Source organism: Salmo trutta, chromosome 10 (genome assembly GCF_901001165.1).
Source record: "Salmo trutta chromosome 10, fSalTru1.1, whole genome shotgun sequence".
Taxonomy (NCBI): Eukaryota; Metazoa; Chordata; class Actinopteri; order Salmoniformes; family Salmonidae; genus Salmo; species Salmo trutta.
This window is the reverse complement of record NC_042966.1, coordinates 36,162,578-36,184,137: the sequence shown is the minus strand read 5'-3', so window position 1 is coordinate 36,184,137 and position 21,560 is coordinate 36,162,578. Positions and strand designations below refer to the sequence as shown.

Here is a 21,560-nt window from a genome sequence, read left to right as displayed (position 1 = left end):
TCAGAGGCTGTGGATTGACACTACGGGTCACTAGCGTTGGACCCAAAAGGAAGTTTTGACAACCGATCGTGTCTGAGCCATATGACTGTATAGTGAGTAATATGTTTCCATGAATCCAGTATGTCAACATATGAACTGTTCAGCTATATAGTACTATGTGTACACTATTTGTGGATGATCTGTGGTTATTTTTGCTCTGTTGCCTCACCCAATGACACAAAGCATTCAAATGAGTTTCACACCTGTGGTCTAATTTCACAATGAAAGAAACGTTAGTGGACTGGTATTATAAATGGTATTATAAATGATATTATAAATGATATTATAAATGGTATACTATATCGTTGCCTTTTAAACAAAATGCTGGACATAGCCTTTTTAAGATCTGGCTACTGGTTTTACACACCGTTACTTTTTACAGGAAAATACTATTTTTGCCGACGTCTGGAATTTCAAGTCGACAATTCTTTGGAGAAACCATTTGTATAATGAATTTGTATGATATGTACAGTTATGACAATGTTGTTTGATACTGTTTGTTTGCTGTTGGGTTTGTAAGTGTTTCACAGTGACATAGATGATGCTATTAAGCAATAAGGCCCTAGGGGGTGTGGTATATGGCGAATATACCACGGCTAAGGGCTGTTCGTAGGCACGACGCAACATGGCCATATATCACAAACCCCCAAGGTGCCTTACTGCTATTATAAACTGTTTACTAATGTAATTAGAGCAGTAAAAATAAATGTTTTATCATACTTGTGGTATACGGTCTATAATAAACTGGGTGATTCGAGCCCTGAATGCTGATTGGCTGAAAGCCGTGGTTTATCAGACCTTATACCATGGGTATGACAAAACATTTATTTTTACTGCTCTAATTACGTTGGTAAGCAGTTTATAATAGCAATAAGGCATCTCTGGGGTTTGTGGCATATGGCCAATATACCACGGCTAAGGGCTGTATCCAGGCACTCCGCGTTGTGTCGTGCGAAAGAACTGCCCTTAGCCGTGATATATTGGCCATATACCACAACCCCCCGAGGTGCGTTATTGCTTAAATATAGCACAACTTTCAGCCAATCAGCATTCAGGGCTGGAACCAGCCAGTTTATAATTTCAGATAGATAGTGACAACACCAAAGACACAGCAGACGTAGTGAGGACGTCACTGAATGAACAAGCTGTTTTGTACAGTAAATATTACCACTACAATAAATTTCACAAACAGGAACTGTCTTCTTTGCGCAGATAATAATTGATTGGATTTATATAGCGTTTTTCCACATGCTCAAAGCGCTCTAAAGAGGGGTGAAAAATAGGCTAAGGAACCCAAGCAAGGTAACTGGGTGGATAGATGTCACCAGGGATACAATGCTCCGGTCAGAGAGCAAACAGATGTTGACATATTTATTGAGGACTTGTGGTTGGACTAGGTAAAGGTGTTTGTGTGTGTGGTTCTTCAAAAAAGGAGAGACATCATGAACAGGTTGCATAACAGAACAGGGAAATGTGCTAAGGATAAACCTATTCAAACACATGATGAAAGTAAGGTAAGTATAAAACATATTTTTTTCGGATATGACTTCACTAGACATGGAAAATAAGAACCAAACACTCAACTTGGACACACAACTGGAAGGGAACGGAAGAATTGCTGACAGGTGTCAAGTGGCGAATTTGCCAATCTTGGTGTTCTCTGGCAAATGCCAAACGTCCTGCACGGTGTTGGGCTGTAAGCACAACCCCCACCTGTGGACGTCGGGCCCTCATACCACCCTCATGGAGTCTGTTTCTGACCGTTTGAGCAGACACATGCACATTTGTGGCCTGCTGGAGGTCATTTTGCAGGGCTCTGGCAGTGCTTCTCCTGCTCCTCCTTGCACAAAGGTGGAGGTAGCGGTCCTGCTGCTGGGTTGTTGCCCTCCTACGGCTTCCTCCACATCTGTTGTACTGGCCTGTCTCCTGGTAGCGCCTCCATGCTCTGGACACTACGCTGACAGACACAGCAAACCTTCTTGCCACAGCTCGCATTGATGTGCCATCCTGGATGAGCTGCACTACCTGAGCCACTTGTGTGGGTTGTAGACTTCGTCTCATGCTACCACTAGAGTGAAAGCACCGCCAGCATTCAAAAGTGACCAAAACATCAAGAACTGAGAAGTGGTCTGTGGTCCCCACCTGCAGAACCACTCCTTTATTGGGGGTGTCTTGCTAATTGCCTATAATTTCCACCTGTTGTCTATTCCATTTGCACAACAGCATGTGAAATGTATTGTCAATCAGTGTTGCTTCCTAAGTGGACAGTTTGATTTCACAGAAGTGTGATTGACTTGGAGTTACATTGTGTTGTTTAAGTGTTCCCTTTATTTTTTTGAGCAGTGTGTGTATATATATATATATATATATATATATATAATATCCTGAGCTTTCTTATATCTCCTAGATATAGGACAAACACTTCAAAACCTTATTCCTTATGCAAAAATTTTTGACTGTCTTTTATGCCATTTCTGAATGTGTTGTTAAAAACATTTCTTTGGGCTTTAGTTGTAAAGGCCTAATTTAATAATTTGCCTCCCCCCTTCACCACAACGGCTTAGACCTTTAGAGATTATGCAATAACTCATTGCTTAACAGTAATACTTTCAGGAACCTCTTTTGCATTTAACTATCAACTCTTTATATTAGCACCTTGAAGCAAATACAGTTTGTTATTCACACAGAGTGTGTTGTTCAGATTCGGTTGAATCCTTGTGTATTTACACTCCCTGTGTTCAAAGACCTGTCCAGAATAGTCCATCAGGAATTCCAGCCATGCAGATTTTCACAAGGCCTTTATTACCGACACAGCTTTTCATTGACAGGAACCAGCTCAGTAGTGTTAGTGAATGGAACCGGCTGGCCCATTTCAACAACCCCTTTGGTTTCATGGGCTACAATCTCTCTCTCTCTCTCTCTCTGGATCTCTGTCTGTGTGTAAACATGTTATTATGTGAATATATCCCGTACTGTATGTTAGTCTGTGTTTTATAATGTATACATCTCTGTATTTCTGTGTGGATTTTCTGTGCTGTGGTGGACAATGGAGGAATACTCAACAGCTCTGGGATGGGGAACGTTATAGATGCCTGTGACTTTGTGTTTAGGTGAGGTGTGCTCACACACAGATTGTACTTTGAGTAGGATTGTTGAACTTTGTGATCTTGTGAGGGGCATTTCTCATAAAGCTGATGTAAATGTCAAATGGTTTTAATCTGGTTAGGCCCTTGTAACTGATTCAGGATCAGCTCTTAGCTCCCAGTTCTGACAATACCCATCAGTTAGCTAAACAATAATCTGACCCTGATCCAGTTGGTAACAACAACAACAACAAAAAGTACCATACAGGACTAGTCTTAATCTGTGTCCGCGGGACACTGACCCACTGAGTTTCAGTGCAGCAATGTTTTGACCACAACTGGGTCCTCTCCTAGTGAAACCCTTTAGACCTGTTGGAAACTAAAAATATCTCCTTTAGGATGAATGGGGCTGTCACTGCTGGTTTTGAACACGACGTTGGAAGCAGAACATCCGTCTACGTCCACACATCCTTCTCCATCATAACATCACTGGGCAGTCTGAAGAAACAAGGCTTCAGACAGCTACCACAAGGTGTGTAACAATGGCTGCCTACCAAACAGCACCCGTTTCCCTATACAGTCCACTACTTTTAACCAGGGCCCATATGGGATATTTAGGGGACAGGGTGTCATTTGGGACGCACGGCGCTTGACATGGACTGAAATCGGAGTCTGTACTTATTTTGGGTGCCGGTACTGTTTTATATTTAGGTGCAAGGAGCACCACAATACTTTTAAGCTAATATTCTCAAGCAGTAGAAAATGAGGTGCTGGTACTCCGGCTCGGTGAGCTCCTACCCAACTCAAGAGCTGGACGCAGACAATGACAACAGCAGTAAATCATCGGAATCATCCAGTGATTTTTACATGAAGATACCCCCTCGGCTATACCAGAGATCATTTATCTCAATGGGACATGAGTTTAGATAAATTACATGAGTTTAGACATGGTTTAGATAAAGGTTAGATAAGAGAACAAAAATCACTTTAACATGGAATCCTCATTCCATCTTTTTTTATCTGTGTGTTCTGATCCCACAAGGCTCAATAGACTGCAACTTCCTAGAGTCACTGATGAAGAACAGAAGAATACCAGCAGAGAAATGTAATGGATGGACGTCATAACTATTATTATCAATGCATTCGTTTTGATATGATTTCTGTGCATTTCTCAAAGCGCTTGACATTTCATGGGGTATCGTGTTTACTGATTCTGTTCCAGGCTGAGATCATATTATGGCGGCCATTTTAACAAGAGCAGCTACTACTTTCTCCTCCCTGACTACCTCAGATACATCTGGAGCAGGTAGGACCAACTCTCGAGGGCCCTTCAAAAGTTAACTTGACTCCAGGGTCATCATGACACAAATGTAGTGTCTGAGGTAACTTCTGACAGGTTTCTGAGGTACTGGAGGCTTAAAACAACCCTACAGCCGTACAGTAGATCTACACAGGGGCGCAACTTTGGTTTTAGAAGTGTGGGGGGGCATAACTATATATGTACACTACCGGTCAAAAGTTTTAGAACACCTACTCATTTAAGGGTTTTTCTTTATTTTTGCTATTTTCTACATTGTAGAATAATAGTGAAGACATTAAAACTATGAAATAACACATATGGAATCATTTAGTAACCAAAAAGGTGTTAAACAAATCAAAATGTATTTTATATTTGAGATTCTTCAAATAGCCACCCTTTGCCTTGATGACAGCTTTGCACACTCTTGCCATTCTCTTAACCAGCTTCACCTGGAATGCTTTTCCAACAGTCTTGAAGGAGTTCCCACATATGCTGAGCACTTGTTGGCTACTTTTCCTTCACTCTGCGGTCCAACTCATCCTAAACCATCTCAATTGGGTTGAGGTCGGGTGATTGTGGAGGCCAGGTCATCTGATGCAGCACTCCATCACTCTCTTTCTTGGTAAAACAGCCCTTACACAACCTGGAGGTATGTTGGGTCATTGTCCTGTCCTGTTGAAAAACAAATGATAGTCCCACTAAGCCCAAACCAGATGTGATGGCGTATCGCTGCAGAATGCTGTGGTAGCCATGCTGGTTAAGTGTGCCTTGAATTCTAAATAAATCCCAGACAGTGTCACCAGCAAAGCACCCCCACACCATAACACCTCCTCTTCCATGCTTCATGGTGGGAAATACACATGCAGAGATCATCCGTTCATCTACTGTGCATCTCACAAAGACACGGCGGTTGGAATCTCCAATTTGGACTCATCAGACCAAAGGACAGATTTCCACCAGTCTAATGTCCATTGTTCATGTTTCTTGGCCCAAGCAAGTCTCTTCTTCTTATTGGTGCCCTTTAGTAGTGGTTTCGTTGCAGAAATTCAACCATGAAGGCCTGATTCACGCAGTCTCCAATGAACAGTTGATGTTGAGATGTGTCTGTTACTTGAACTCTGTGAAGCATTCTTTTGGGCTGCAATTTCTGAGGCTGTTAACTCTAATGAACTTATCCTCTGCAGCAGAGGTAACTCTGGGTCTTCCATTCCTGTGGCGGTCCTCATGAGAGCCAGTTTCATCATAGCACTTGATGGTTTTTGCGACTGCACTTGAAGAAACTTTCAAAGTTCTTGAAATGTTCCGTATTGACTGATCATGTCTTAAAGTAATAATGGACTGTCGTTTCTCTTTGCTTATTTGAGCTGTTCTTGCCATAATATGGACTTGGTCTTTTACCAAATACAAGTACACCACATCAGTCCCTGGCTTTATCAATAAGTGCATCGAGGACGTCGTCCCCACAGTGACTGTACGTACATACCAGAAGCCATGGATTACAAGCAACATTCGCACTGAGCTAAAGAGTAGAGCTGCCGCTTTCAAGGTGCGGAACTCTAACCCGGAAACTTACAAGAAATCCTGCTATGCCCTGCGACGAACCATCAAACAGGCAAATCGGCAATACAGGGCTAAGATTGAATCATACTATACCGGCTCCGACGCTCATCTTATGTGCCAGGGCTTGCAAACTATTACAGACTACAAAGGGAAGCACAGCCGTGAGCTGCCCAGTGACACGAGCCTACCAGACAAGCTAAATCACTTCTATGCTCGCTTCGAGGCAAGCAACACAGGTATGCAGGAGAGCATCAGCTGTTCCGGACGACTGTGTGATCACGCTCTCCGTAGCCGACGTGAGTAAGACCTTTAAACAGGTCAACATACACAAGGCTGCGGGGCCAGACGGATTACCAGGATGTGTGCTCCGGCCATGTGCTGACCAACTGGCAGGTGTCTTCACTGACATTTTCAACATGTCCCTGATTGAGTCTGTAATACCAACATGTTTCAAGCAGAACCCCATAGTCCCTGTGCCCAAGAACACAAAGGCAACCTGCCTAAATGACTACAGACCTGTAGCACTCACGTCTGTAGCCATGAAGTGCTTTGAAAGGTTGGTAATGGCTCACATCAACACCATTATCCCAGAAACCCAAGACCCACTCCAATTTGCATACCGCCCAAACAGATCCACAGATGATGCAATCTCTATTGCACTCCACACTGCCCTTTCCCACCTGGACAAAAGGAACACTTATGTGAGAATTCTATTAATTGACTACAGCTCAGCGTTCAACACCATAGTACCCTCAAAGCTCATCACTAAGCTAAGGATCCTGGACTTCCTGACGGGCCGCCCCCAGGTGGTGAGGGTAGGTAGCAACACATCTGCCATGCTGATCCTCAACACTGGAGCTCCCCAGGGGTGCATGCTCAGTCCCCTCCTGTACTCCCTGTTCACCCATGACTGCATGGGCAGGCACGACTCCAACACCATCATTAAGTTTGCAGACGACACAACAGTGGTAGGCCTGATTACTGACAACAACGAGACAGCCTATAGGGAGGAGGTCAGAGACCTGGCCGGGTGGTGCCAGAATAACAACCTATCCCTCAACGTAACCAAGACTAAGGAGATGATTGTGGACTACAGGAAAAGGAGGACCGAGCACACCCCCATTCTCATCGACGGGGCTGTAGTGGAGCAGGTTGAGAGCTTCAAGTTCCTTGGTGTCCACATCAACAACAAACTAGAATGGTCCAAACACACCAAGACAGTCGTGAAGAGGGCACGACAAAGCCTATTCCCCCTCAGGAAACTAAAAAGATTTGGCGTGGGTCCTGAGATCCTCAAAAGGTTCTACAGCTGCAACATCGAGAGCATCCTGACTGGTTGCATCACTGCCTGGTACGGCAATTGATCGGCCTCTGACCACAAGGCACTACAGAGGGTAGTGCGTACGGCCCAGTACATCACTGGGGCTAAGCTGCCTGCCATCCAGGACCTCTACACCAGGCGGTGTCAGAGGAAGGCCCTAAAAATTGTCAAAGACCCCAGCCACCCCAGTCATAGACTGTTTTCTTTACTACTGCATGGCAAGCGGTACCGGAGTGCCAAGTCTAGGACAAAAAGGCTTCTCAACAGTTTTTACCCACAAGCCATAAGACTCCTGAACAGGTAATCAAATGGCTACACAGACTATTTGCATTGTGTGCCCCCCCCCAACCCCTCTTTTACGCTGCTGCAACTCTCTGTTTATCTTATATGCATAGTCACTTTAACTATACATTCATGTACATACTACCTCAATTGGCCCCACCAACCAGTGCTCCCGCACATTGGCTAACCGAGCTATCTGCATTGAGTCCCACCCACCACCCGCCAACCCCTCTTTTACACTACTGCTACTCTCTGTTCATCATATATGCATAGTCACTTTAACCATATCTACATGTACACACTACCTCAATCAGCCTGACTAACCGGTGTCTATATGTAGCCTCGCTACTTTTATAACCTCGCTACTGTATATAGCCTGTCTCTTTACTGTTGTTTTATTTCTTTACTTACATATTGTTCACCTAATACCTTTTTTGCACTATTGGTTAGAGCCTGTAGGTAAGCATTTCACTGTAAGGTCTACACCTGTTGTATTCGGCGCACGTGACAAATAAACTTTTTGATTTGATTTGAAATAAGACTATCCTCCTCTGTATACCCCCCTACCTTGTCACAACACAACTGATCAAACGCATTAAGAAGGAAAGAAATCCCACAAATTAACTTTTAAAAAGGCACACCTGTTAATTGAAATGCATTCCAGGTGACTACCTCATGAAGGTGGTTGAGAGAATGTCAAAGCTGTCATCAAGGCAAAGGGTGGCTTTTTGAAGAATGTGAAATATAAAATATATTTTGATTTGTTGAACACTTTTTTGTTTACTACATGATTCCATATGTGTTATTTCATAGTTTTGATGTCTTCACCATTATTTTACAATATAGAAAATAGTAAAAATCAGGAAATACCCTTAAATGAGTAGGTGTATATACTTTTGACGGTAGTGTGTATATATATGCATTTTTTTTTCAGTCAGATAAACACTCCAAAACAGCCTACCCGACTGTCCGCAGGCGTCCGCATGGTCCTAAAGCACACTGTTGCCTTATTTTGTATCACATTCCAATTATTAAACTGGGGGGGACAAAAATTATATTTCAGAGTGTGGGTGGGGACATGTCCATCCAGTACCCAGTGAAAACTACTCACTGAAGATGCATTATGTGGTTCTCATGAAGTGTCAGTTCACAATATGAAATGATCTTCTTGTCTTTTCTCTCAAGCAGGTGCCTATGGCTTCAGCACCTTGGACTACAAGTACCCAAACTACTACTATGACAAACAACACTCACCAATTCTATTTGTCGTCAATCATGATTATATAAAGGAGATGAAAACATGGAAGTAGTTCCATGACACAAAAATGTATCAAACTGTACATTGGAAAGGGACATGTGGATAACTGATTATGAAAATATCATCCTTAGACTTGTATCATTCACTGTACATTTTTAATCGCTGCATTTTCATTGTACATAGATGTTACAGATAAAACCCAATGTATCCTCAGATGACTCAAAACTCAAAGTAATTTCAGTGTTGAATGCACTGTGAGTGGTTCTGAAAGCGTGCAATGAGCCAAGGAGATAGGAGGCATTGTAACACTCACTCCCACTCATGTTTGAGTTTGCTACCTAGACAGAACATTCTTTGAGTGATGCAAGATTGTGTTCAAATTGCAAAGAATGGTTAACATTTTTACATCCTTGACCTAATCTGTTTCAAATAGTTTACTCGCTCTGTAAGAGAAGCTATGCATGATTCATTGTTTAAACAAGACTAAAATACATGTCTTTCATTGTCTTACTTTTGAAAGCACACTGCAGCGGTCCATTTGGTTTGAGTGCAACGGGTGTGTTACTTACGATACCCCGTCTTACCAGCAGGTGTCACTAAAACCTAACAGCTTCGAACTGTGGACCGTTTTATTTAAGTTTCCTTGACTACATACACACACTCTTTTCCAAATCCTATCAGAGCAATTTAAATGCCACTTGGATTGCGCGGCTTTCGGATATTTTTACATGGTAAACCCGACCTAAGACCATGTCTTGTCTACTATGGATATCTTAATTTATCTAGCTCCAATAAATTAGAACTTTAACCTAACTACTGATACAGAGTCATATATTTGTTCACTCCCCTAATGATTAAGGATGGTATGGGAGCATGGTAATCTGATCCTGGACCTGTGTTTTGACTAGGGAGGAAGTCATCCACCAGAGTTTTGATGCGTGTGGAGGTGGAGCCACGCGTTTCGCTCTTGGTCGCAGAGGGATTTGGCGACAGAAATGTCCTCCTAGCACAGGGACAATTCAGGCGAGTTATCCTTCAGGAATTGTCTGTCTGACGAGAATGATAGGATTTTCTTTACTGGAAACAAAAATAAGATTTAAGTGAATAATGTCAGTTTGACTTTTAATAATTTGTCTAAATGTTGTCTGGATGATGTGTTGCCAGTAGCAGCATAACTTCTCCATACAGGCAGATTGAGTCTACAAGCACCTGACTCGCTGAGCACTACACCCTGGCAGCAACCCTTCACCAGTCCAAGGTCAAGGACCGGATAACATCTGGCAACATTTTCTGGTGAGTTTTTGTATTTTCCCTCCTCGTTCGTTTATTATTGAGCGGTCTTGCAAGACCACAAATCAAAAAGCACTTGATTAGGTGAAACGTCCGGGGGACCCGGAGGAGAGATTTGAAAACCACTGATCTGTTTGTTTCCAGATAGATGGGTACACCAGCTTGTCAATAGTAGCCTATATAGCTGGCTATCTCAGGTTTGTTTTAAGGACAGTTTGTTTCCCTAACTACAGGGAGGCAATCTAGCAAGCAGCACTGTGTTTAGTTACAAATGTTTCTACATGTGCCTCCCTCATGGACAGCTACTGATTAAGCTATGATGTGACGTTATGACACCCTCTAAACCAGGGTTTCTTAAACTCCGTTTAGTTTTTTGTCCTAGCACTATGACCAACTCATCAAGGAGCTTTGATTATTTGAATCAGCTGTGTAGTGCTAGGGCAAAAAAACAAAACGTGCACGGGGGGGAAACCCTTGTCTAAACGGTGTGTACTGGGCTTGGTTGGCTTGGTGTCAATCAATAGGACAGTCATTTACTATCTGGCAAGCAAGGCGCATGACCCGTTTTAAATTAGTGGCTCATCATGGCACGAATGAATGGCATTAAGCTACTACTAGCTGGTCGGGCTCCCGAGTAGCGCAGCGGTCTAGGCACTACATCTCAGTGCTACAGGCGTCAACACAGACCCAGGTTCGATTCCAGGCTGTATCACAACCGGCCGTGATCGGGAGTCCCATATGGCAGCGCACAATTGGTCCAGCGTCGTTAGTGTTTGGCCAGGGTAAGCTGTCTTTTTAAATAATAATTTATTCTTAACTGTCTTGCCTAGTTAAATAATAAGTTCAGAGATCATATAGCCTAACTTCTGAATGGAGTTATAATGGTTTCATGACTGCTTCCTTACATGATACCATCTCCCTTCACATAAGTGTAGCCTAAAATAGCATGATATTATCATCAAAGCGGATGTGATCTGATGTGTACAATAACCTATCACAGTGTTGTATAGGCTAGATGTAGTTAGCCCCATAACCTAAACAGAAGCCCTGGTGTAGACAGACAGACACCAATAACAGCTCCTCCTTCTAACACATTGTTGTGCCAGACATCATTATGTCCCAGCACAAGCTTTCAGAAGAATGGGGGAAATCATGCCATTGAATGGGATAGAGTAAAATAGAAAGAATAGATTATTGTCCTTGTGAAGGAACATTCTTTGCCAAGTCTATAGCACAGGTGACAAACAAAAAGTACCCACATTCAGTTGTCATGACAGATTTTCTTTTGTCGTTATACAAATGAAAACGTATTTGTCACGTGTGCCAAATACAAGAGGAATACAACCTTACAGTGAAATGCTGACTTACGAGCCCTTAACCAACAATGCTTTAAGAAGTTAAAAAAGATAAATACGTGTTAAGTTAAAAAATAGAAAATAAAGTAACAAATAATTGTACAGCAGCAGTAAAATAATAAGCGAGGCTATATACAGGGGGTACTGGTACAGAGTCAATGTGGAGGCTATATACAGGGTGTACCGGTACAGAGTCAATGTGGAGGCTATATACAGGGGGTACTGGTACAGAGTTAATGTGGAGACTATATACAGGGGGTACTGGTACAGAGTCAATGTGGAGACTATATACAGGGGGTACTGGTACAATGTGGAGGCTATATACAGGGGGTACTGGTACAATGTGGAGGCTATATACAGGGGGGTACTGGTACAGAGTCAATGTGGAGGCTATATACAGGGGGTACTGGTACAGAGTCAATGTGGAGGCTATATACAGGGGGTACTGGTACAGAGTCAATGTGGAGGCTATATACAGGGGGTACTGGTACAGAGTTAATGTGGAGACTATATACAGGGGGTACTGGTACAGAGTCAATGTGGAGACTATATACAGGGGGTACTGGTACAATGTGGAGGCTATATACAGAGGGTACTGGTACAATGTGGAGGCTATATACAGGGGGTACTGGTACAGAGTCAATGTGGAGGCTATATACAGGGGGTACTGGTACAGAGTCAATGTGGAGGCTATATACAGGGGGTACTGGTACAGAGTCAATGTGGAGGCTATATACAGGGGGTACTGGTACAGAGTTAATGTGGAGACTATATACAGGGGGTACTGGTACAGAGTCAATGTGGAGACTATATACAGGGGGTACTGGTACAATGTGGAGGCTATATACAGGGGGTACTGGTACAATGTGGAGGCTATATACAGGGGGTACTGGTACAGAGTTAATGTGGAGACTATATACAGGGGGTACTGGTACAGAGTTAATGTGGAGGCTATATACAGGGGGTACTGGTACAGAGTCAATGTGGAGGCTATATACAGGGGGTACTGGTACAGAGTCAATGTGGAGGCTATATACAGGGGGTACTGGTACAGAGTCAATGTGGAGACTATATACAGGGGGTACCAGTACAGAGTTAATGTGGAGGCTATATACAGGGGGTACTGGTACAGAGTCAATGTGGAGGCTATATACAGGGGGTACTGGTACAGAGTCAATGTGGAGGCTATATACAGGGGGTACCGGTACAGAGTCAATGTGGAGGCTATATACAGGGGGTACTGGTACAGAGTCAATGTGGAGACTATATACAGGGGGTACTGGTACAGAGTTAATGTGGAGGCTATATACAGGGGGTACTGGTACAGAGTCAATGTGGAGGCTATATACAGGGGGTACTGGTACAGAGTCAATGTGGAGGCTATATACAGGGGGTACCGGTACAGAGTCAATGTGGAGGCTATATACAGGGGGTACTGGTACAGAGTCAATGTGGAGGCTATATACAGGGGGTACTGGTACAGAGTCAATGTGCGGGGGCACCGGTACAAAATGCAGTCTCTTTATTCTAGTCTCTCTTTCTCTTCTCTCTCTTTCTAAAGCAAGTCAAATAAACTCTCGCTCTCTCCACTTTTTCTTTTCATCAGTCTCTCATTTGTTTTTGCCCAGAAGATCTCGTGTTTTAATTGGGGCTGGGTGGCTACAGCTCTGCGTTCGATGTCTGATGTGCCTCATCTCATTCACTTGCAGCTGCACACAAACCTCCCACCAAAATGTTTTTTATTTTTATATAAAGTACCCGTCAAAAGTTTGGACACCTCATTCAAGGGTTTTTCTTTATTTTTACTGTTTTCTACATTGTAGAATAATAGTGAAGAGACAAACTATGAAATAACACATATGGAAACGTGGTAACCAAAAAGTGTTAAACAAATCAAAATATATTTAACATTTTAGTTTCTTCAAATAGCCACCCTTTTCCTTGACAGCTTTGCACACTCTTGGTGTTCTCTCAACCAGCTTCATCTGGAATGCTTTTCCAACAGTCTTGAAGGAGTTCCCACATATGCTGAGCACTTGTTGGCTGCTTTTCCTTCACGCTGCAGTCCAACTCATCCCAAACCATCTCAATTGGGTTGAGGTTGGGTGATTGTGGAGGCCAGGTCATCTGAGGCAGCACTCTATCACTCTCCTTCTTGGTAAAATAGCCCTTACACAACCTGGAGGTATGTTGGGTCATTGTCCTGTTGAAAAACAAATGATAATCCCACTAAGCACTAACCAGATGGGATGGTGTATCGCTGCAGAATGCTGTGGTAGCCGTGCTGGTTAAGTGTGCCTTGAATTCTAAATAAATCAGTGTCACCAGTAAAGCACTCCCACAACATCACACCTCCTCCTCCATGCTTCATGGTGGGAACCACACATGCGGAGATCATATGTTCACCTACTCTGCGTCTCACAAAGACACGGGGGTTGGAACAAAAAATATCATATTTGGACTCATCAGACCAGAGGACAGCTTTCCACCAGTCTAATGTCCATTGCTCGTGTTTTTTAGCCAAAGCAAGTCTCTTCTTATTGGTGTCCTTCAGTAGTGGTTTCTTTGCAGCAATTCGACCATGAAGACCTGATTCACTCAGTCTCCTCTGAACAGTTGATGTTGAGATGTCTGTTACTTGAACTCTGTGAAGCATTTATTTGGGCTGCAATTTGAGGCTGGTAACTAATGAACTTATCCTCTGCAGCAGAGGTAACTCTGGGTCTTCCATTCCTGTGGTGGTCCTCATGAGAGCCAGTTTCATCACAGCGCTTAATGTTTTATTCGACTGCACTTGAAGAAACTTTCAAAGTTCTTGACATTTTCTGGATTGACTAACCTTCATGTCTTAAAGTAATGATGGACTGTTGTTTCTCTTTGCTTATTTGAGCTGTTCTTGCCATAATACGGACTTGGTCTTTTACCAAATAGGGCTATCTTCTGAATACCTCCCCTACCTTGTCACAACACTGATTGGCTCAAAGGCATTAAGAAGGAAAGAAATTCCACAAGTTATTTAACAAGGCACATCTGTTAATTGAAATGCATTCCAGGTGACTACCTCATGAAGCTGGTTGAGAGAATGCCAAGAGTATGCAAAGCTGTCAAGGCAAAGGGTGGCTACTTTGAAACAAATTAAAATATATTTTAGATTCTTAACACTTTTTTGTTGTTGGTTACTACATGATTCCATATGTGTTATTTCATAGTTTTGATGTCTTCTCTATTATTCTACAATGTAGAAAATAGTAAAAATAAAGAAAAACCCTGGAATGAGTAGGTGTGTCCAAATGTATGACTGGAACAATTTTTAAAATGTTTTTTACCTTTCTCCTGTATATTTTTTCTCCTCTTAGTGCTGCTGCATGGCTTTGTCCTCTGTGATGTAGCATTTAGGGAACGGGATTAAGATGCAGTCACTTCTGTCTTCTACGGTGCGTTCCTAATGTCACCCTATTCCCTATGTTACGTACTACCTTAGGAGAATTGGCAATTGGAGTTCCAGACAGCTCCTAGGGAAAAAAACCAGTTGAGGGGAAAGTGGAAGGAGTAAAGGTAGCCATGGTGGAAGGGCTTCCTGAGTCAAATAATGGTTTTAGAATGACACCCATCCTTAATTAGGTTGTAGTAACAACCTATAATAACACACTTATACCAATAGAATATTTAGAGGGGATGTCGTCCTTGATAAAGTAATTTTTGTTTATCATTTACATTGCTGTATACTTGAAGTGTAGTTGAGTACTAGCCTAGCAGTGCATTGGCTCCACACTGAGCTGTGCAAGTGGTTTCATTGAATGGTAGTAAATTCCCAGCTCGTGAAGGCATGTCTCTGTTTTCTAATGCCAGCTTCTACTGTTCCAGGTTGGCGGACACAGAGGAGAACCCGAAACACACCCTGCCCTGAGGACAAGTGGACTATGCGACAGACCCTGCCCTGAGGACAACTCCAGAAATACTACGTTTTAATTTAGACCAGGACAGACAACAACCAGGCCCCACACACAAACACACTCTGGAAACCAACCGACCAACAAAAAGGCAGAGGAACAACAACCAACTCCCCCGATTTATCTCACCATCTCACCCAGCTGGTGCCTAGCCTCACCCAGTTAGTAACAATGGTCTGGTCCTTTCCTGTCTGATTGACACAGACTGACTGTCTGGCTGGTTTGGGTGTTTTGAGACGCTCCTCTATACGTTCATCATTGTATCTGATTTTGAAGAGCTGAAGGACTCACCATGCACCTGACTGTGGGACGTTGAGCCCTCGACTGCCAAGGACCGCTTAGACTACTGACCTCGTTAGGGCCGTGTGTGCTCACTGGTCGCTTGTGTGGTGGTCGATCATGGGTAAGGAGCAGGACCTCCTGGTAGCAGTGAAGAGTGGAGACATCCTCCTGGCCCACAAACTCCTGGCCAAGGTCACATACAACAAAACCAGTGAGTACCTAGACACACACACTTACCTGCTTTCCTTTTCAATTCCTGATGCTGCCTGTGTTTGTTTTCAGAACATGTGTATCTGTTGGCTTGATGTAATGTATAGCAGAGGATAGTATGGGAGAGTGAAACAGAGATTGCTCGTCCCTTATCTGAGTGGTACTATTCTCTGTATCAAGGGAAACGTTTTTTAACATGGCAGTATCAGGTTCAACCATTCACCGCAACCAGTGATCCATTTAACGGTCGGACAATTTCAAGTTAAATGGAGTCAAACCCCACAAAAACATGACTTTGTCTCCAAAAACAAGACGCTGGTACTAGGGCTGTGATGGTCATGGAATTTGGGATGACATTAATTGGCTGGCAACGTGACCGCGGTCACCGTAATAACCGTTCAGGGGGGGACGTATCCTCTCCTCTGCTCTTGACTGCCATAGAAATGGAATGAATAGAATGGGCATCCTCATTCAAGTCAACAATGTCATAATGGGTGGACTGGAGGCCATTGCGAGTGTACCCATGTGAGCAAAGCAGGGGGTACAAATTTGAGGTCGGCCGATTAATCGGAATGGCCGATTTAATTAGGGCCGATTTCAAGTTTTCATAACAATCGGAAATCGGTATTTTTGGATGCCGATTTGGCCGATTTAAAAAAAAAAAAGATTACCATTTTTTTTATTTAAAAAAATAATAATTTTACTGACCTTTTTTACACCTTTATTTAACTAGGCAAGTCAGCTAAGAACACATTCTTATTTTCAATGACGGTCTAGGAACGGTGGGTTAACTGCCTTGTTCAGGGGCAGAATGACAGATTTTTACCTTGTCAGCTCGGGGATTCAATCTTGCAACCTTACGGTTAACTAGTCCATTGCTCTAACCACCTGCTTTACATTGCACTCCACAAGGAGCCTGCCTGTTACACGAATGCAGTAAGAAGCCAAGGTAAGTTGCTAGCTAGCATTAAACTTATCTTATAAAAAACAATCAATCAATCATAATCACTAGTTAACTACACATGGTTGATGATATTACTAGTTTATCTAGCCTGTTCTGCGTTGCATATAATCGCTTACGTACACAACGTGTACCTAAACATAAACATCAATGTCTTTCTTAAAATCAATACACTATATTTTTAAACCTGCATATTTAGTTAATATTGCCTGCTAACATGAATTTCTTTTAACTAGGGAAAATGTGTCACTTTTCTTGCAACAGAGTCAGGGTATATGCAGCAGTTTGGGCCGCCTGGCTTGTTGCGAACTGTGAAGACTATTTCTTCCTAACAAAGACAGCCGACTTCGCCAAACGGGGGATGATTTAATAAAAGCGCATTTACGAAAAAAGCACAATCGTTGCACGACTATACCTAACCATAAACATCAATGCCTTTCTTAAAATCAATACACAGAAGTATATATTTTTAAACCTGCATATTTAGCTAAAAGAAATCCAGGTTAGCAGGCAATATTAACCAGGTGAAATTGTGTCATTTCTCTTGCGTTCATTTCACGCAGAGTCAGGGTATATGCAACAGTTTGGCCCGCCTGGCTCGTTGCGAACTAATTTGCCAGAATTTTATGTAATTATGACATAAGATTGAAGATTGTGCAATGTAACAGGAACATTTAGACTTAGGGATGCCACCCGTTAGATAAAATACGGAACGGTTCCGTATTTTCGAGATGATATTTTCCGGATTCGACCATATTAATGACCTAAGGCTCGTATTTTTGTGTGTTTATTATATTATAATTAAGTCTATGATTTGATAGAGCAGTCTGACTGAGCGGTGGTAGGCAGCAGCAAGCTCGTAAAAATTAATTCAAACAGCACTTTAGTGCGTTTTGCCAGCAGCTCTTCGCTGTGCTTCAAGCATTGCGCTGTTTATGACTTCAAGCCTATCAACTCCCAAGATTAGGCTGGTGTAACCGATGTGAAATGGCTAGCTTGTTAGCGGGGTGCGCACTAATAGCGTTTCAAACGTCACTCGCTCTGAGACTTGGAGTAGTTGTCTCCCTTGCTCTACATGGGTAACGCTGCTTCGAGGGTAGCTGTTGTCGATGTGTTCCTGGTTCGAGCCCAGGTAGGAGCGAGGAGAGGGACGGAAGCTATACTGTTACACTGGCAATACTAAAGTGCCTATAAGAACATCCAATAGTCAAAGGTATATGAAATACAAATCGTATAGAGAGAAATAGTCCTATAATTCCTATAATAACTACAACCTAAAACTTCTTACTTGGGAATATTGAAGACTCATGTTAAAAGGAACCACCAGCTTTCATATGTTCTCATGTTCTGAGCAAGGAACTTAAACGTTAGCTTTTTTACATGGCACATATTGCACTTTTACTTTCTTCATCAACACTTTGTTTTTGCATTATTTAAACCAAATTGAACATGTTTCATTATTTATTTGAGGCTAAATTGATTTTATTGATGTATTATATTAAGTTAAAATAAGTGTTCATTCAGTATTGTTGTAATTGTCATTATTACAAATAAATAAAAAAAATCGGCCGATTTATCGATATCGTTTTTTTTTGGTCCTCTAATAATCGGTATCGGCGTTGAAAAATCATAATCGGTCGAACACTCGAGTAAAAATGCTAAAATATGTGCTATGATTTGTTCATTCAACTCAACTGACATTACAAAAAGTTCATTCCGTTGCACGAGCGACATCACTTTACCTCATTTGAATGAACATTCTACATTACCATAGAAATGATTGCAACACAATACAAGGCAGCCACGTATGAGGTTCCAATTTCATTCTGTTTCTGTGTGTTGCTGCAGCATTGTGGGGGGGGGTGTTGCCTAGGCAACTGAAGACTAGTTTGCTGTTTCAGCAAGTAGCAACAATGTTTCATCACGTTGTTAAGAGTCCATGTTACCGCAGAAACGGACTCAAACCGCACGAATGCCCGGCTGTTCGTTCCACACAATTGTATTATTTTTTTTGTATTTTTTTATTTTCATTACGGTGTTCATCCATAACCATTGGTTACACGGTTATATAGTAGTTGTGCCAGCCTTAGCTGGTACAGTACATGTCTCGAATGCCACCCTATTCCCTATATATTGCACTACTTTTGACCGGAGTCCCCTGGTCAAAAGTAGAGCTTGACCGGAGTCCCCTGGTCAAAAGTAGAGCTTGACCGGAGTCCCCTGGTCAAAAGTAGAGCTTGACCGGAGTCCCCTGGTCAAAAGTAGAGCTTGACCGGAGTCCCCTGGTCAAAAGTAGAGCTTGACCGGAGTCCCCTGGTCAAAAGTAGAGCTTGACCAGAGTCCCCTGGTCAAAAGTAGTGTACTGTATAGTGAATAGGATGGCATTTGGGATGCACCCTCACAGTGTGGGTTTGGAGCTTCAGTGTTACTTATTTGTATAGATTCCTGTCAAACAGCTCGCAAGGTTATCCCAACGCATCATTGTTGCTAATGACAGTATTCTCCTTAAACCCTTCCCTCTCTCTGTGAAACTTTTTTGTTGCTGTTATCTGCCTGTGCTGTGCTTTCATCATGGCTGCTCTGCACGGTGGCAGGCTCAGAGGAACAAGGGCTGCTCTGCTCGGTGGCAGGCTCAGAGGAACAAGGGCTGCTCTGCTCGGTGGCAGGCTCAGAGGAACAAGGGCTGCTCTGCACGGTGGCAGGCTCAGAGGAACAAGGGCTGCTCTGCTCGGTGGCAGGCTCAGAGGAACAAGGGCTGCTCTGCTCGGTGGCAGGCTCAGAGGCATGGCATGGGGTTAGCGTTATCCCTACACATCATGACATGCTGCTAATGCCTTTCAACAGTCAAACACTTATGGGCTAATGTTTCAAAGCTCAAGAAAATAAATTATAGACCTAGTTGTTGCATTCATTTCTTCATTTGCAGTGTGATTTATTTTACTTCACCAACTTTCTGGATGTAACTCTACCGTGAATGGAAAAATAGGCTACTTTCTGGTGCTTTGCAATGCTTGCTTACGATCCCTTCCCAACGATGCAGAATACTAAAGAAAACAGTAACACAAGGAATAAAATACACATAGTGGAGCTTTATACAGGGAGAACCAGATCAGTGTACAAGGTATCTGAGGTCGTACATGAAGGCAGGGTAAAGTGACTAGGCATCAGGATAGATAATAAGGTATTTGAGGTAGATATGTACATGAAGGCAGGGTAAAGTGACTAGGCATCAGGATAGATAATAAGGTATTTGAGGTAGATATGTACATGAAGGCAGGGTAAAGTGACTAGGCATCAGGATAGATAATAAGGTATTTGAGGTAGATATGTACATGAAGGCAGGGTAAAGTAACTAGACAGGATAGATAATAATAAGGGTCAAATTGAAAACTGAGCAGCAGCGATTGATCTGTGTGTGAATGTGTGTGGGAGTTTGTATATACACTGAGTACACCAAACATTAGCAACACCTTCCTAATATTGAGTTGCATCCCCGTTTGGCCTCAGAACAGCCTCAGTTCGTCGGGTCATGGACTACAAGGTGTTGAAAGCGTTCCACAGGGATGCTGGCCCATGTTGGCTCCAATGCTTCCCACAGTTGTGTGAAGTTAGCTGGATGTCCTTTGGGTGGTGGACTGTTCTTGATACACAAGGGAAACTATTGAGGGTGAAAACCCAGCAGCGTTGCAGTTCTTGACACAAACCGGTGCGCCTGGCACCTATTACAATAAACTGTTCAATGGTACTTACCTTTTTTGTCTTGCCCATTCACCCTCAGACTGGCACTCATAGGGCTGTTGTGGTGACCATATTTCCGCCACACCGGCAGATAGGAATCATGACCGTAGTAAAATTCCTTGTGACCATTGAGTCCTCTTAAGCACTCTGGACCTGCTTTGGTAGTACCCAACTTGCTAATAGTCCTAATGACCTGGTACTCAGGGATCTATCGTCCCTCTAACCACTCTGACATCAATGCAATTGAAAATCACATCAAACACTGATCATCAAAACAGTAGGCCTATAAGTACTTTTAAAACTCACCTCCCTGTGATGATCAATTTGAAGAAAGAAGTTCAACAGCAGGTTGTAACTGAGTGTAAAACATGTTTGTTGATGTTGTTTCAAGTCCTAACACAAGGAATTGGCCAGCACTTTCTAAGGTGATGATTCATTAGTAACACCCATATTAGAGCTTATGCATAGGCTAATGAGCCCAAGCACAAAAAAAAAAAATAGATTGTGCTGTTATACAATACATTGCCTACCGCATATTACGCATGGCAGAAAAACATCAAACCAAACAGATTTTAAGATGTCTTTGGTACATTATTGGTCTAGCCAATAGTAATCGCCTTCTGAGTTGTGGACTGTATTATTATGCATACTGGATGGACTGGTTACCTTATGTTACCCTCCAACACTTCTATCCACGAGTCTGGGAGAGAACATATAGCCCAAGGCCATGCTGTTGGTTCATTGATTGTGCAGGGCGGCTTACAGTTAGCCTATAATTAGTGAATTTTGTATTTGATTTTGAATAGTCTAGCAATAGGGCATTTTTAAAAATGTCATAATTAATAGGCTGACACATTACCTTTTTTGGTACAGAATATCTCACCATCGTGCGTTTACATCTCCTTTATTCCTTTCTCCAGCACGCAGTGGG

The 21,560-nt window shown here is 42.7% G+C and overlaps 2 protein-coding genes and 1 long non-coding RNA gene across 10 annotated transcripts in view; all 3 read left to right on the top strand.

Moving 5' to 3' along the window:
* Positions 1 to 512, top strand: part of LOC115201670 (ras-related protein Rab-40B) — a 38,400-nt gene extending 37,888 nt beyond the window's left edge. For both annotated transcript variants that reach the window (XM_029765491.1, XM_029765493.1), the window contains one exon: positions 1 to 512. This exon is cut by the window's left edge and continues 581 nt beyond it. The gene's annotated coding sequence lies outside the window, so the exon portion shown is untranslated.
* Positions 513 to 10,008: 9,496 nt separating this feature from the next.
* Positions 10,009 to 21,560, top strand: part of LOC115201668 (caskin-2) — a 91,312-nt gene continuing 79,760 nt past the window's right edge. For 3 of the 7 annotated variants that reach the window (XM_029765487.1, XM_029765488.1, XM_029765483.1), the window contains exons 1-2: positions 10,009 to 10,136; positions 15,353 to 15,931. In XM_029765487.1, coding sequence (XP_029621347.1) covers positions 15,838 to 15,931 — 94 coding nt within the window. In that variant the 5' untranslated portion in view covers positions 10,009 to 10,136; positions 15,353 to 15,837. Of the gene's footprint in view, positions 10,137 to 10,875; positions 10,916 to 14,807; positions 14,923 to 15,352; positions 15,932 to 21,560 lie in introns of those variants that run through there. The other 4 variants (XM_029765485.1, XM_029765484.1, XM_029765486.1 and 1 more) reach the window with 4 other exon arrangements.
* On the top strand, positions 16,843 to 19,805 carry LOC115201669 (uncharacterized). The gene is made up of 2 exons (XR_003879787.1): positions 16,843 to 16,879; positions 19,486 to 19,805. It is a non-coding gene; the product is annotated as an uncharacterized LOC115201669 (long non-coding RNA).